Genomic DNA, 15,167 nt, shown 5'->3' with positions numbered 1-15,167 from the left:
AGATAATTTCCCAACAAGCCCTGTACAACCACAACTCCCTGCTTTCCCCAATGGTCACTTTAAACCCTAGTCCATGCTAATGTTTTCTGAGGTAAAATTTTATGAAAGAGAAATCCAAATAGTCATTTGGTAGGACGGAACTTGAGTACTGTTGAAAAAAGAGACATGTCAAAGCTTTCCATCTTGCACTCATCAGGACACTTCGCAAGAATACCAATATAAGGGGAAAATAACAATTTATACTGTGTGAGAAAAGAGTGCTGATTGGTTGGCAAGTGGACTCTAAATGGTAGAAGCGTTGCCATGGAGAATGCACCAATTAATGATGACTGACAGTTAACTGCCAGGCATTGTTTGAAATTTAAACCAGGGAGCTTGACCCTGATTGGTCAAGGCATTGCCCTGAGGAATGAGTCAATGATGGCTGTCACTTATTTTGTTCAGCTGAAACAGGCACAATGTGTGTACGTGTTCTTTCTGTATGCAAAGAACAGGGCCCCGTGTGTTAATATATGTAGCTTCCAGTACATGCAAATGTACCACACAGTGAGTCCGACTGACAATCTTAAATTGGTTGTCAGCGTAATTCTTAGCACACTGAGGATTATTTAGAAAATGTTCTCCAATCACGGATTCACATCTAACGTTGGACACGTGTGTTTTGAGTTTTGCATGCAATGGCGGGTTGGGTACGGGCTGTACCTTGCCCACTACGAACAGCGGCTGGGACATGCTGGTCGATACAATCCGCCAGTCTTTGGGATGTATGGCCCACATACTAGCATCACACTGGCACTGAAATTCATACACCAAATTACTCACCTTGTGTGATAGGCAGGACATCTCTTTGGCTTGACGGCAGCATCGTGTTAGTGGCAATACCACTTGTGTTGCTACTGCATAGTAGCAGCGTGAAACAGCTAGCTTAATCTGTTGCTCAAATTTTTGAGATACCTTGCCCTTCCAGGGTAATCTGAGGTAGACTGGGCACTTTTCAGGGCTGAAAGTGATGGCCATTGGCCCGTTCATGAGTTTGCATGATATACAGCGTGAAATGACCTGATCAGTGTGGCTATTATCCCACAAGATACATTTGATGCACCCTATTTCAGCATCAAGCTTGCATGGTGGGCAAATGGCTCAGGCCCTATTTACATGGTTGCCGATAAGACCAATCATTTAGTACATGGAACTGTAAGAATCCCAGTGCATATGTTGACCAGTGATGGTAGGCTTTTGGCAGGCCATGAAAGAGAACACCCTGGAAGATTTATCAACTAGTACGTCAAGGAAGGGGAGTTCACTTGACTGCTTCATTTTAAAGGTGAATTTGAACACAGGATGGAGCCCATTAAGACACGTAAGGAAATTATTACATGCAGTTGTGGATTTAAATATAGCGAACGTATCATCTGCATATCGGCCATACAGGACTTGCATTTCAATAGTAATGCTGTTTCCATGTGCTCATTTGACATTGCTAGCCTATTCACCAATGTTCCACTCAAGGAAGCCATGGATATTTATGCTACAGCATTATATCAGGTGATCTAGACCTGCCACCATTGCACATATCAGTATTCACTGAACTTATTAACTCGGCAACTTGCGCAGTTGAGTTCAGCTTTAATGACACCAAGTTTGCCCAAATTGATGGTGTTGCCATGGGATCCCCTCTAGCCCCAGCTCTCGCAAACATCTTTGTTGGGTTCCATGAGAAACGTGTCTTCGATGGAATGGCACCTAACCTCCTACTCCTTGCATACTTCCGATATGTGGCTGATATGTTCACTATATTTAAATCCACAGCTACATGTAATAATTTCCTTACATGTCTTAATGGGCTCCATCCTGCACTCAAATTCTCTTTTGAAATGAAGCAGTCAAATGAACTCCCCTTCCTTGACATACTAGTTGAGAAATCTGCCAGGGGTTTCTCTACTACGCTCTACCACAAGCCTAACTTCAGGTAGAAGTTACCTTGGGATTATTACAGTTCCACACGCTAAACGATTGGTCTTACTGGCAACCATGTAAATAGGGCCTGAGCCATTTGCTCACCATGCAAGCTTGATGCTGAAATAGGGCGCATCAAAGGCATCCTGCAGGATAAAGGCTACCTTGATCAGATCATTTTGCGCTGTATATCACACAAACTCATGAATAGGCTATGGCCGTCACTTTTGGCCCTGAAAAGTGCTCAGTCTGCCTCAGATTACCCTGGAATGGTAAGGTATCTCACAAATTTGAGCAACAGGTGAAGCTAGCTGTCTCACACTGCTGCTATGCAATAGCAACACAAGTATGTGCCTCCTATAGGATGCTGCCATCAAGCCAAAAAGGCATTCTGCCTATCACACAAATGAGTAACATGGTATATGAATTTCAGTGCCGGTGTAATGCTAGGTATGGAGGCCATATGTCCCAAAGACTGGTGGATCGTATCAAACAGCATGTCCCAGCCGCTGTTTGTAGTGGGCAAGGTACAGACCATACCCAACCAGCCCGTGCTTGCAAAACTCAAAACACAGTGTCTAACATTAGATGTGATTCTGCGATTGGACAACATTTGCTAAATAATCCTCAGTTTGCTAAGAATTACGCTGGCAACCAATTTAAGATTGTCAGTCGGACTCGCACTGTGACACATTTGCGTGTACTGGAAGCTACATATATTAATACACAGGGTCCTGCTCTTTGCAGACAGCAAGAACATGTACACAGATTATGCCTGTTTCAGCTAAACAAAATAAATGACAGCCATTCACTGACTCATTCCTTAGGGCAATGCCTTGACCAATCAGGGTCAAGCTGCCTGGTTTAAATTTCAAACAATGCTTAGCAGTTAAATGTCAGTCACCAACAATTGGTGCATTCTCCATGGCAACGCCTCTATCATTTAAAGTCTACTTGCAAACCAATCAGCATTCTTTTCTCATACAGTATAAATTGTTTTCCCCTTATATTGACAGTCTTGCGAAGTGTCCTGATGAGTGCAAGACGAAAAGCTTTGACATGTCTCTTTTCTCAGCAATACTAAAGAGAAATACATTACTACTTTTAGAGACAAATGAACTAAAATATTTTAAGATTGTATTCTTGCTGAGATAAAATGCTTAGTCAAATAATTCTCAGATGGGAAAAATTTTCAGAGATGAATCTAAAGAAAAGTGCCTCCTCGTATTTACTGCAAAAATATCAGCAATTATTTGGAGTTTGAAATTTGAAATTTAATCTGTCCCATTAAGAAAATAGCATTACGCTGTGAAATTGGACGTTTTGTTACTTCGGCCATTCTGCATAAGCACAATGCTGCCTTTAAACGTACAGCGCCCAAACTTCAGTCACCTCTATTTAACCAGGTTTGGTTTCAGAACCAGGAGGGACAGAGGGAGTGTTGGGTCCAAATAAATGTGCTGCACTGCAACAAACTTATTATACCCCGACTGCAGTGGCTAGTAACCAAACAATGTCCTTCATGCAAACAAACAATACTTTTCACAGTGAATACACAGTATATTGACAATACAAATACCATGATTAAAAGGAATGGGTGCCAGATAGGCCCAGTAAAGAAAGAAGCAGCAAACTGATATAGTAAAGCAAACTTTTCAAACACATTGATTAATCTTTAAATTAGATATAGTGTCAAAGTGAAATAAACTGTGATTGTCATGCTACACAGTTCTTGCACGTGGTCAATTAGACATAATTTATGAACCAAGCAATATGCTTTGCAAAAGCATCTAGATTTACATCTCTTCTGTAGTAGTGGCCAGAAAATACAATTCCATTCATTGTGTAGCATTCTAGTTTGTCAGAATATAGAAGCCTCGTAGTGAATGATATGGATGACGTGAATATGTGCATAAAAAACGGAATGTGCTCTGAAGTGCATATGATGACTGGAATGAACAAATGCAAGTCATGCTTTAGCTATTGTTAATACTACCTGTGAATTTCTGGTTGTCCACAACGTTAAGTTCAGAAGTGAAGATAAATGAACTTTTGGAGGAAGGTATCTTAAACTCTGCAATGCATCAAGTAACAAATAGAGCTCTGTGATTTATATTATTAATTGGCTATCGCACCTGTGGTAGAACACAACAGTCAGAGTCTGGACGTTTTTGTTCAACAAAAGAGAACTCATCAAGAATATTGGAACGATGACTATTTTTTGACTGAATAATATATTTTACACCATGCCAAGGTGAGCTCTGCACTAAGTTTGTTAGCCAAACAATGCACTTGAAGCAGTGCATTGAAAAGACACCATATTTTGTGAAAGTTCAACATTATTCAAAATAGTGCCATTCACGGTATTAAATTCATAAAACTTATTTTGATGAAGGCCACATTACAAATCACACTAATTTGATTTATGTAGCATAACATATTGACTAAGACCCAATTATTGAAGCAATAAGGGATCATTCCCTTTGTCATGAATCAAATGTGGAACTGCAATTATCTCTGAGCAACCTATCAAGCTACAGTTTTCAGTCAAAATATGTATTCAAATGGGTTAATAGTTAAAGGAAGCATGCAGTTGAAGATTTTGTACAAAACAAAGCAAGAACTTGTAAAAAGAATGACGATCTACACAGTATAAACTGGCCACAGAAACAGAATGGTTCAATGCACTGTGTAATAGTGGGAGAACAAAAATGGCTACTAATGATTGAACCATTCAGTTATTCTGGCTATTATGTCTCTCATGCTTTCTCCCACTTGTTCTTTCGTACTTAAAGACCTTCAATTGCTTGTTTCTTTTAACCATTGACCATGATTAGCTTTCTATGAACACACTCAATAATCAGAAGTCAAAATACTTTGTGCTAACCAATCGAAATAATGCTTCAAAATATACTTATTCATATAAAGCACACGAGCAAGTAATGCTTACATATAACATACTGACATATTAAAACAAAGGACAGGAAAAGATCAGCTGGTCCATTGAGCTTGCTCTTCAAGTCATGGTGAACTTCTGTACACCATGACCGCCATTTACTCCCTGCTCCAACCACTCACTAGCCATGCACAGTGTTAACCTTGTAATATATTCTGCTCAGTACTCTCAGATGGCTGTAAGCTACCAATCAGGAAATAAGTTTCACAAAGTATCTCAATGTACTTCTAACCGAAATATACTCTGTTCATCAGGAATCCACTTCATGCAAATGCACTAATTAAATTCTCTGCTAGGCACGAGATATTCTGAGGTTAAGGAATCTAATTTCTGATTAGGCAATTTTCTTATCATGGCAATCTGTTCTAATGTAATTCAAACCAAGAAAATGAGAACTGATAATAACGATAGCAGTCACATATATTAAAATGTCTCTTATTGTGAGTACCTTTGGATTGCTTTGGGTCCAAGGCATGATGTTTAGATGTTTTTAAAGTGCTAACAGGTGAACTGCTGGAGAATGGTACGTCAAATTCCGGAACTTATTCAGGGAATACAAACAAAACATTTAAGCAATCAACTGGACTATTCTGCACAGTAGCACTTAAGGTACAAAACAAACATTACAGTTTGCAGTATACCTAATTTACATATCAGCCATGAAAACAGATGCAGTGTAGTGGCCAAGCATGATAAAATATAGTGATCAAGCCAAGCAGTCCTCTGAAGTAACCCACCTACAGCAGTTTAATAGTTTGACAGAAGCATTCTAATTTTACTTCCATGCAAATTTGATATACTTATTAATATGGTTCATGCAAATGTCAGCATTGAATAAGATGTAAAGGCTAATTCTTTCAGAAATTCCAAAACAGAACTGATTGTTCTTCAACACACCTTTAAGCAATGTGGCTTTACAAAATTATCCTAATTTATTGCTCTATATTACTGCATGTTGACTGAGTAATAGACTTGCACACATTACATGACAACTCTGTCTTTCAAGGGCATGAAAATGCAAAGACTAATTATATTGACAAAATGCTTATGCTGCATTCCAGTGACGCACATGTAATCTATGAGTAAAGTGCACATCCATGCTATATCATTTCTATGTACTACCTGAAATCTGCTTCCTTTGTGTAGAATCAAATTCATAAATTTTATTTGATGTGGTAAGAAATGAATCGGCAGTGGGCTGAATCTCAGGTTCTGTAATTTAGTCAGAGGAAACGAAAAGAAAATTCTGTTATAAGAACATTAAAATAGGAGCAGGAGTAGATCATATAGCCACTTGAGTCTGCTCCTCCCTTCAATAAGATCACAGCTGAATGTCTACTCAAAGCCACTTTCCTGCCATATCCCTATTGCCTTTGATTCCTTTGGCCCCAAAAGTCTATTGATTGCAGTCTTGAATATATTCAATAGCTGAGTATTGTCAACCCTCTGGGATACAGAATTCTGAAGATTCACCACTCTCTGAGTCAAGAAATTTCTCCTCATTTCAATCCTAAATGGCAAAGCCCTTATCATGAGACTTTGACCCCTAATTCTAGGCTCTGGTCAGGAGAAGCAACATCCACACTGTCAAGCCATCTAAGAATTTTATATGTTTCAAAAAGATCACCTCTCATTCTTCTAAACTCCAGAGAATATAGTCCCATTCTACTCAATCTCTTTCATAGGACAGCCCTTTCATCCCTGGAATTACTATGATGACCCTTTGTTGCACATCTGCTAAGGTAAATATATCCTTCCCTAGATAAGGAGATCAAGACTGTACACAATACTCCAAGTGTGGTCTCACCAAAGTCCTATAAAATGTGAACTTCATTGCATGTGGGACCTGCAATGCATTTAGCAAAATAATTATATAGTGCTGAACTGACACATCATGATGCAAAATATTTGTAATAATTAATTATATTACTATTTTATTGCATTGTTTGATGACCCAATTTTATTCTAATAGGGAGGTTCTCTCAATTTCTAAAGCAGTACTCTGATACACATTATTAAATCAGTGGGCGGGATTTTTGACTCCCGTTAGGGGCGGGAATTGTGACTGGCGGGGGCACAAAATTTGGAGTGATTGCATGAGTCCGTTTCCCACTGTCAGGAAATCAGTTTGGAATTTTGTTCTCCTGACAATGATGGCTGATCTATGTCGGGAACCACATTTGCATCAATTTCCATCTCATGAATGTTCATTAAAAGGCCAACTCGCCAGAATTACATTCCCCCTCCAAATTAAGTGCCCCACCAACAGATAATTAGAATGGTCAGTTTTGCGACCATGACTGGCTTGCACCTGATGAGCTTCACTTCATCAATGACTTTGAGGCACGTAGGCACTGCTTTCACCTACCTCTAAGAGGGTCGCAATGTGGCTGCACGTATCACAGGCAGCTCCAAGGCTGGAAGGGGAGTCAGGCTTACAGGGGAAGGTGGGTGGGGGGGGGGGGGGGGGGGGGGGGCAGTGTTGGGGGGCGGAGGGGGGGTGTTGTGCGGGGAAGGGTTGTCTTGGGAAGGAGGTGGGGTAGTTGCCTGGGGAAGGGGGAGAGTGTGATAGAGGGCGGGGTTGGTGTAGTTGACTGTGGGGCCCTGACGGTAGGAGGGAACAGTCACAGTCAGAGGGAGAAGTGGGATGCGATAGGGTGGCAGGTTCAGAGTGTGAGTCTGACAGGTGAAGGTATCATCAGGTGGGACACGGAGGGGGACAAAATAGGTGGCTTGGGTAATGGGAGGGCGCAAGGTCAGAGTCGGCACGGGGATGGTAACTGGTGTCGGCTCGGAGGGGAGGAATGGCATATGGAGGTGGATGGTTATAGAATTCAGGCTAACGGTGGGGGAGGGGGAGTTCAAGAGTGACAGAAGGGAGACAAAAGGTCTACGGTGATGGGTGTTGGTGGGTGACAGGGGAAGGATAGAAAGTGGTGGAGCACGTCTGGAACGTTACACGCACCATCTTTCCATTTGATGTAAAACTGCGATGCCTCGAAGCAGAAGGAGGATCTTTTTGGGTGGGTGTGGTTCAAGGTCAGCACAATTGGTCAACTAAAGGAACACCCTAATAATCACGAGGAAACTGGATGACAAAAATACTCAGTTGTGATTTTAACCCCATGGTGAAGACCACACGGCAGCAGGTTCATTCCCGACTCATGGGTCTCATAATCTCGAGATCCCAGCATGGCGTGGAACTGCTGTTCATTCTGTGCCATTTGCCATCGGCTGCACTCAGAGGCAGGGATGAAGGGAGGGAGGGATGTGGATGCCTCCAAGGGGAACAGCTGGTGGAGGGCAGCCAACTTGTGACTCCAAGCCTCCATCATCCCAGGCAAATAATCATGGCTAACAAGGGATCATGGTCTTCTATGCTGCCAAGACAATGGTCTCTCTATAGAGTTCCGAGGATAGTGGAGGCAAGCAGAAAAGTGTCTGCATGAGACTTCTTGCACATGGCTCTCATCACCCTACTTGAAGATCACTGTCTCCATACGCATTCATGTCGGATCAGAAGGAACATCCATCTCTGGTCCTCCAGGACATCCTTTACTTGGGAGGGACGGGGTATGAATGCCATGTTTAGACACAGGCAAGTGAAGGACTTAGCACTGGGTTGCTGGCTTTGAGGTGGAGGAAAACCTGCAAAGCACACGCTCACTAAATTAATCACTTCAATTTGCTCACACATCCACTGGATCATCAACGATGAAGGCCACAGGCAACACTGTCTTGGTAATGGCTCTCATCCAGATGAGGAGATGATGGGCCCGTCGCCAAGTGGCACAGGGCCATGAGGAGCAAGGCCTGAGCAGCATGAGGCAGCAGGGCCTCTATATGGTCAAGGGGCTGAAAGGGCCGCAACGGTGAGCATTGGCCCAACCATGGGTGTTTCGCCAGCTGTTCTCTTGTCTAGAGATGAGCAAAAGGCAATGCCGGAGGCGCCCTCTATGTCCCGGGATATGGTTGCCCACATCTGCGAGTTTCTCCTGTATGAGCTGTGGCTAATATGGAGCTCCTGACCTGCAATGAATGAATAGCTGCCTGGGTGCCTTTTAAATATGGTGCCAGGACCTTCGACCCAATGAGGTAATGGCGGGGTGGGCGACTTCCTGCCCACCTCTTCATGAAATTTGCCAAGCTCCTCGCTCATACATAATTAATGAGCTGTAAAAGCAGATCACACCTGCCCCGTCGCCCAACGGGAATCATGCCAACTTCCCTGCCTGCCATTGCACTTAGACTCCAGAACGGAGGATTCCGTCCAGTATCTTTTTTTACTGCATATAGCAACTGCAGTTTATGAAATAAGTCCAATACGATCTCTATATTTAGAGAAAATTGGATATATTTCAATGGGCAGTTCAGTTAGAAAATATATTACATTAATTTACAGTATGCCAAATAGACCTTACAGCTAAGTTGAGTTTAGCAACTAAGATAGTTAAAGAAACCTAATTCCTCCAATTGTTCACTAGTTGGGTGGCACATAATACAAAATTAAATTCTCACCATACCAACTTCTTGGTCACTCAATATAATCTAAGCAAATAAATTGATTCAAGTAGAAAATGAAAGAAACAGACACACAAAATAAGCTAAAGGAGATATAAATTCACAAAACAATTCACCCAACTTAAAGACGCATAACTTAAAGAGGCATCACACGTTAACTTCAAGAATATTAAGGCAATACAAGCAATGTAAAGACAAGGGGAAGACGATAATTATTTTTATTGGCTAAAGCGTATGCTTCATGAAACACACTGAATAACTGAATAATATAGATGTAATTACTAAAATGAAAGAATTTATGGGGACAAAATGAGACAAGTAAGAAATTAGTCAACAAACAGTGGATTGACACCTTCAAAGATCATATATTCAACCTTAGCTGGGATACTTAAACCAGTAGAGAATATATTGACCCACCAAAACAGCTCATTTATCTATGTAAATGATGCTTTCTACTGTAGAGCTCACAACTATGTTACACCTATTACTACAACTACTTGTGAATTCTTGCGTGTCCATGGCATCAGGTTTAGACGTCGTACGTAAAGTGATAATATTTGAGATGATGGAGGATAGTACCCCATACTCTGCAATGTATTTGGAAAATGAAATAAATTCTTTGACCATATGGAATAAGTGACTTTAGCCATAGTAAAAGACCTTTATACTTCCCACTTTCAACAAATCTGATTAATGTTTCTGAAGTGGAAGCAGATGCAGTGTAATAACCACAGAACAGAGTTTATAAAACTGGTCTATCATGAAATTTAACTAATGGACATCCTGGACAAAACCATCATGGTTTGACTTCCAAAAAAGTCAAATATAATGATTGAATGATGTGTTTTTTATACAAGTCTACAAATTAAATTCAAAACAGGGTGTGGATCTCATAAGTTTTGAAAATATTACATCTAATTTGCTTTTAATATAAATATAATTTAAACACAAGGCTTTTAGCTCAGTTGAAATAGCCTTATTTAGTCTATGTGCTCCTGAATATGACTGGGTATAGCATTTATACTGACACCCCAAACCTTGACAGTTGTGAACATACTTTGTTATTTTAACAATGAACAGCTTTCACTGCATGACCATGAGAAAGCAATTATGGAAACTACTCATGAATCAACGCAAGTATGTGGTATCTAGGTCAGAGAAAAGGTGAATTAAAATGGTTTGAACTTTTTAAGAATGAAATATCTCACAACCTGAATGTTCAATCATGATTATTGGAGCAAAACAATCAACATTTTTGTGACTGAGAATATTAACTGATCTTATAATAGAAGAAAAATGCTTTGATTCCTTCAAATATTGTTTGATAATGTTCCTGTGAATCACCTTGGGATCTTTATCATGTCAAAGATGACATATAAATATAAGATGTTATTGTGGTTTATTGGTGAAAAATATTACTGTATATAATCCCAACAGCAAAATTAAAGTGTGATTGAACAAATTTAATATTGAATTTAATACTTTAGCCTAGTGTCAATCAAAATAGTCAAAATAATCAAATCAACGCCTCAAGTTTGCTTTTTAACCAAAACTCATGCACTGTTACAGCTTCCTCCAATAGCCACAAAACAATGTTTGTACCTGTCATTATTAACTTAATCTAATTCAGTGTCAAGGAATACACCCCAGGCTTTTATGATCTATTTTCTATGACATGAAGTTAACAAAATATGGTGCATACCAAGTCCTTAAATTGACTAATGTCTTTCAAATTCCATAGCAGGACTCTACATTGGATCCATTAAGTTTCTCTCTATGGATGCTTTCTTCCTGGACTGCCATTCCAGGTCTTTTTCCGCAAACGAGTTAGGGCCCTGAGTCACCATAGCATGTCCCTCAACAGATTTCTTCAAATGATAAATGCAATCTTCCTACTCAATGCTTATAGCATTCTCCGGAATAATTACTGGCCCACTCTCTCAGGATGACACTGCTACTTACTTGTACTACAAGGTTCTCAGGAATCTCACTGCCTCTACGAACATAGAATATGCCAAGTTGACCTTGGTCAAAGGTGTATGCTATAGGTATGAAGTACAAACTTGAATTTCCTCAAACTGAGTTACGCTGCTTTTATTCTTTTATTTAAAAAATGCATTTGTCTGTGGTTTGCAGAGAGAAATACACAGATTTCAATGTTTCCTAATAGGTTCAGAAATTTTTAGTAAATTTAGGTTTCAATCTGGCCTAGGAGGTAAACTTAAGGTGGACCAGTTTTCAACTCTGTTATTATCTCCATCAGCTTTAGAAAATGATAATTATGGTAAAACATAACCATTTTGATGTATGGAAGTCTAGCATGCACACACTAACCTTGAACTGTTACTCTTAAGTTTACATGCAAGCAAAGCATGGCCGGTTATACATCAGGTTTACTCAAATTTAAAATTCACAAGATAGAAATCAATCATAATTGAATAAACTTGGGGAAAAAGAAAGTCAGTAATTTCTGGCTTGTCCCTTCTGATAGTGATAACCTGGCATATATCTCAATTTCAAAACAGATGACCACTTCCCTACAGGAAGAAACTGAACAATTATTTTACAGGGACAGATCTGTTTAAAACACAGCTTCAACTTTGCAGCTATTATCAGAACCAATGCCATTACAGGATTAGCTAGCAGAGAACTCTTCAGAAATAGCTGAGAGTGGGGCATGAACGACAGAGAATGAAAGCAATCTACCCTGGCGGGACGTAAGGAGAGACAGGCAAAGAGGAAATGATGCCTTTTAATCTCAAAGAGATAGGCAAGTTTCCAAACCTATTATTTTCAGACATAAAATTTGGATCCTGTTAAATAAAATGAGTTGAGAAGATAAAAGAAGAGCTACCAATTTATGGGGTGGATGCATCAACAAGAATGTGTTACGGGAGGAACAGCAAAGTGAATGGGGGGGGAGGAAAAAGCAAGAGAAAATCCTGTTGTGGGGCAGCAGGACTGGTCAGGGGTGAGGGGGTTGTGGGGTGTGGTATTTGGCCTTACTGGGACCAGGTGGGACAGATGCTGCAATGGATTAATAGGCCTTTTTGATTCAATGCCACGAAAGATTAATTAACATTGTATAATTGTGTAACATTGAAATTTACTAAGTTACATTGATTGAAATGGAGCAATAAAAAAAAAATTCACATACTCAATAAGCAAATATGCCTCTTCACACATTTCAATAAAGAACCTTTTTGTGCTGCACAATGCATCATTGGTCAAGGAATAGTAACCATAGAAATACAGTTTAATAATTAAATTTCAGTAAGATACTGCCTAATGACTTGCCAAATATGTCTCATATTAGTTTATCGATCAAACAGCAAATCCAGCCTACTGAGTAAAACAATGGCAAGAAAATTCCTTGGAGATAATCCTATCACTCTGATGGAAATGTAGTGAGTTTCCATCACACTTCTGGCAATTCTGATGGAGCAGAAACAGTTCAGAGGAATTTCCTTGCCACTAAGTGGAGAGGCAGTGGCACAGGCTAATGTTCTAGGGACGTGAGTTCAAATCCCACCATTGCAGCTCATAGAATTTAAATTCAATTAAAAATCTGGAATTTTTAAAATCAGTAATGATGGCCATAAAACTGTTATCAATTGCTGCATAAACCCATCTGGCCCACTAGGGAAGGAAATCTGCCATCCTTACCCAGTTTGTCCTATAATATTCCTGACCCACAGCAATGTGGTTGACTCTGAAAAGGCCAAGTTACACAGCTGAAGGGCAATTAGGGATGGGCAGCAGATGCTGGCCTTGCCAACGATGCCCACATCCCATGAAAGAATAAAGAAAAAAAAAGTTTCATGCAATAGACCAAAATTAACTAACAATCAAATGGCTACATTACTCTTGACTTAAATTCACTGGTACAGAGGAGTAAATATGGAATGAGAGAGAAGAACAATGGATAAGATTCACTGTGTTATCCGAGCAAAAGACTTCTTTAAAACGCAACAATAAACTCCTGTTCTTGTTAATTCCTGAGATGGCGTTTATTGGCAAAGTGAGCTAAGGAATTATGATTGAAGATATTAATGCAAAATATAGTACTTATATACATATTGCACAGTGATGAAATAAGATATATCTATATATGTATCTATATCATATCTATTAATGTCACTACCTGTAAACTGTTGGTTATCCATAGTATCAGGTTCAGAAGTTGTGTGTGAAAATGAGGCTTTGGAGGATGATTCCTCACGCGCTGTGTTTTTTTCCAGATAAAAACAGGCCTTATAACACATCTGAAAACATGTCTTCATAGAGGGGACAATGCAGTACACGCAACATCCATAGAAAAGCTTCACGTGGCCAAAGGAGCACCATTCATGCAAACAGTAGGCAGACTAAATTTCAGGTAAGAAACTATGTGGCAGCCGCACCAATATACTCCACTAAGCAACAGTGCATAACATCCATGCTGCAACACAAATTAAAATATTTTGCATAATTTCTGTGATCAAAGCAGGTGTGGAAATAGACAGTACACAAAATAATCTGCATGATGCAGGTAACCAGCCAAATAAGACACAGCATGGTCAAATAATGTAGTCCTTCCGAGCAATGATTCATCTCTCATTTAAATAAAGTGTAGTGCCCATGCAAGATAGGCTTTTATTTATCATTGAATACGTTGCTTATAAATGCTCTACTTGCATGCATTTTGCTGACCAGTCAATGTATTTTGTAATGACATCCTGATTTACCACCACATTAATGAAAGCCATTGACCAGACAATGCACTTTGTGCTGGTGCATGCTGATATGTGACAAATGAATGTATCTTTCAGCGGTGAATAAGCCATAGAACATATTGTATTGATGACATATGTATTTGAATATAATATTCACAGTGATTATGCTCATTTCAGTATTCACAGCGAAATTGCTTTCCATGCTATATCTGTTCAGCTACCTGTGAACTGTTCCTTGTCCATGACATCAAGTTTGGAAGCCAAGTTTGAACTGGACGAAAATGAACTAGTAGTGGAAGAAACCTCAGGTTCTGCAATGTTGTTCACAGAAACAAAAGAAAATGTCTGTGATTGCTAATATTATTTGATGTCATAGTAACTGTGATGATGAACATACGAACATACGAACAATGACAAACAGGAAAAGACCCTCTGGTCCATCCAGCCTGTCCCATGCATTTGTGGTACTTTGTGTATCACATATATATGCCAATCTCCAAGGGGAGACCCAAGTGAAAACCCAGGACAATTGGGAAACAAAAACACCCAACAACACCGCCCCCCCCACCCCGCAATGTGATCAAAAGTAGTCCAGGAGCTCCCCCTAACCCTGAATTCCTTGCAGCATCTACCTTTCATAAGAGGTGGCCTCTGACCCAGCCAGAATCAAATGACAAAAGTTACCAATTCAGAACAGATTCATATTTTAATCACTTACTTGGCTAAGTAAAACAAGGTACACCAAAATCTACCACAAATTAAGTTTATTTTTGAGATAATGTTTTTTAATTATGTGCATAAACTTCAGATGAAGGAAAATAGAATTGAAAATGACACCTAAGAGATGGACTACTCAAAGGCTTCATTCAATTTCAAAATGCACAATAACGCCATCTTAGATAAAACATTTAAAATTCTTTGAAAGTATTGAAATATATGTATATTCTATTTAAATACTTTCAAAGTATTGTATATGTTTTATCTAAGATGGGCCATTGTGCATTTTGAAATTGAATGAA

At 39.6% G+C, this 15,167-nt stretch overlaps 1 protein-coding gene across 4 annotated transcripts in view; it reads right to left on the bottom strand.

Moving 5' to 3' along the window:
- Positions 1-15,167, bottom strand: part of LOC144691708 (uncharacterized) — a 371,588-nt gene that overhangs the window by 142,696 nt on the left and 213,725 nt on the right. For 2 of the 4 annotated variants that reach the window (XM_078560070.1, XM_078560071.1), the window contains 5 exons: positions 14,370-14,459; positions 13,578-13,658; positions 6,035-6,124; positions 5,361-5,453; positions 3,953-4,030 (listed from right to left, as the gene is read on the bottom strand). In XM_078560070.1, the coding sequence (XP_078416196.1) occupies positions 3,953-4,030; positions 5,361-5,453; positions 6,035-6,124; positions 13,578-13,658; positions 14,370-14,459 (432 nt within the window). The remainder of the gene's footprint in view (positions 1-3,952; positions 4,031-5,360; positions 5,454-6,034; positions 6,125-13,577; positions 13,659-14,369; positions 14,460-15,167) is intronic. The other 2 variants (XM_078560072.1, XM_078560073.1) reach the window with 2 other exon arrangements.

The sequence above is a fragment of the Cetorhinus maximus genome, chromosome 16 (genome assembly GCF_964194155.1).
Source record: "Cetorhinus maximus chromosome 16, sCetMax3.hap1.1, whole genome shotgun sequence".
NCBI lineage: Eukaryota > Metazoa > Chordata > Chondrichthyes > Lamniformes > Cetorhinidae > Cetorhinus > Cetorhinus maximus.
Note: the sequence above shows the minus strand (reverse complement) of the source record. Positions and strands in the feature narration are given on the sequence as shown.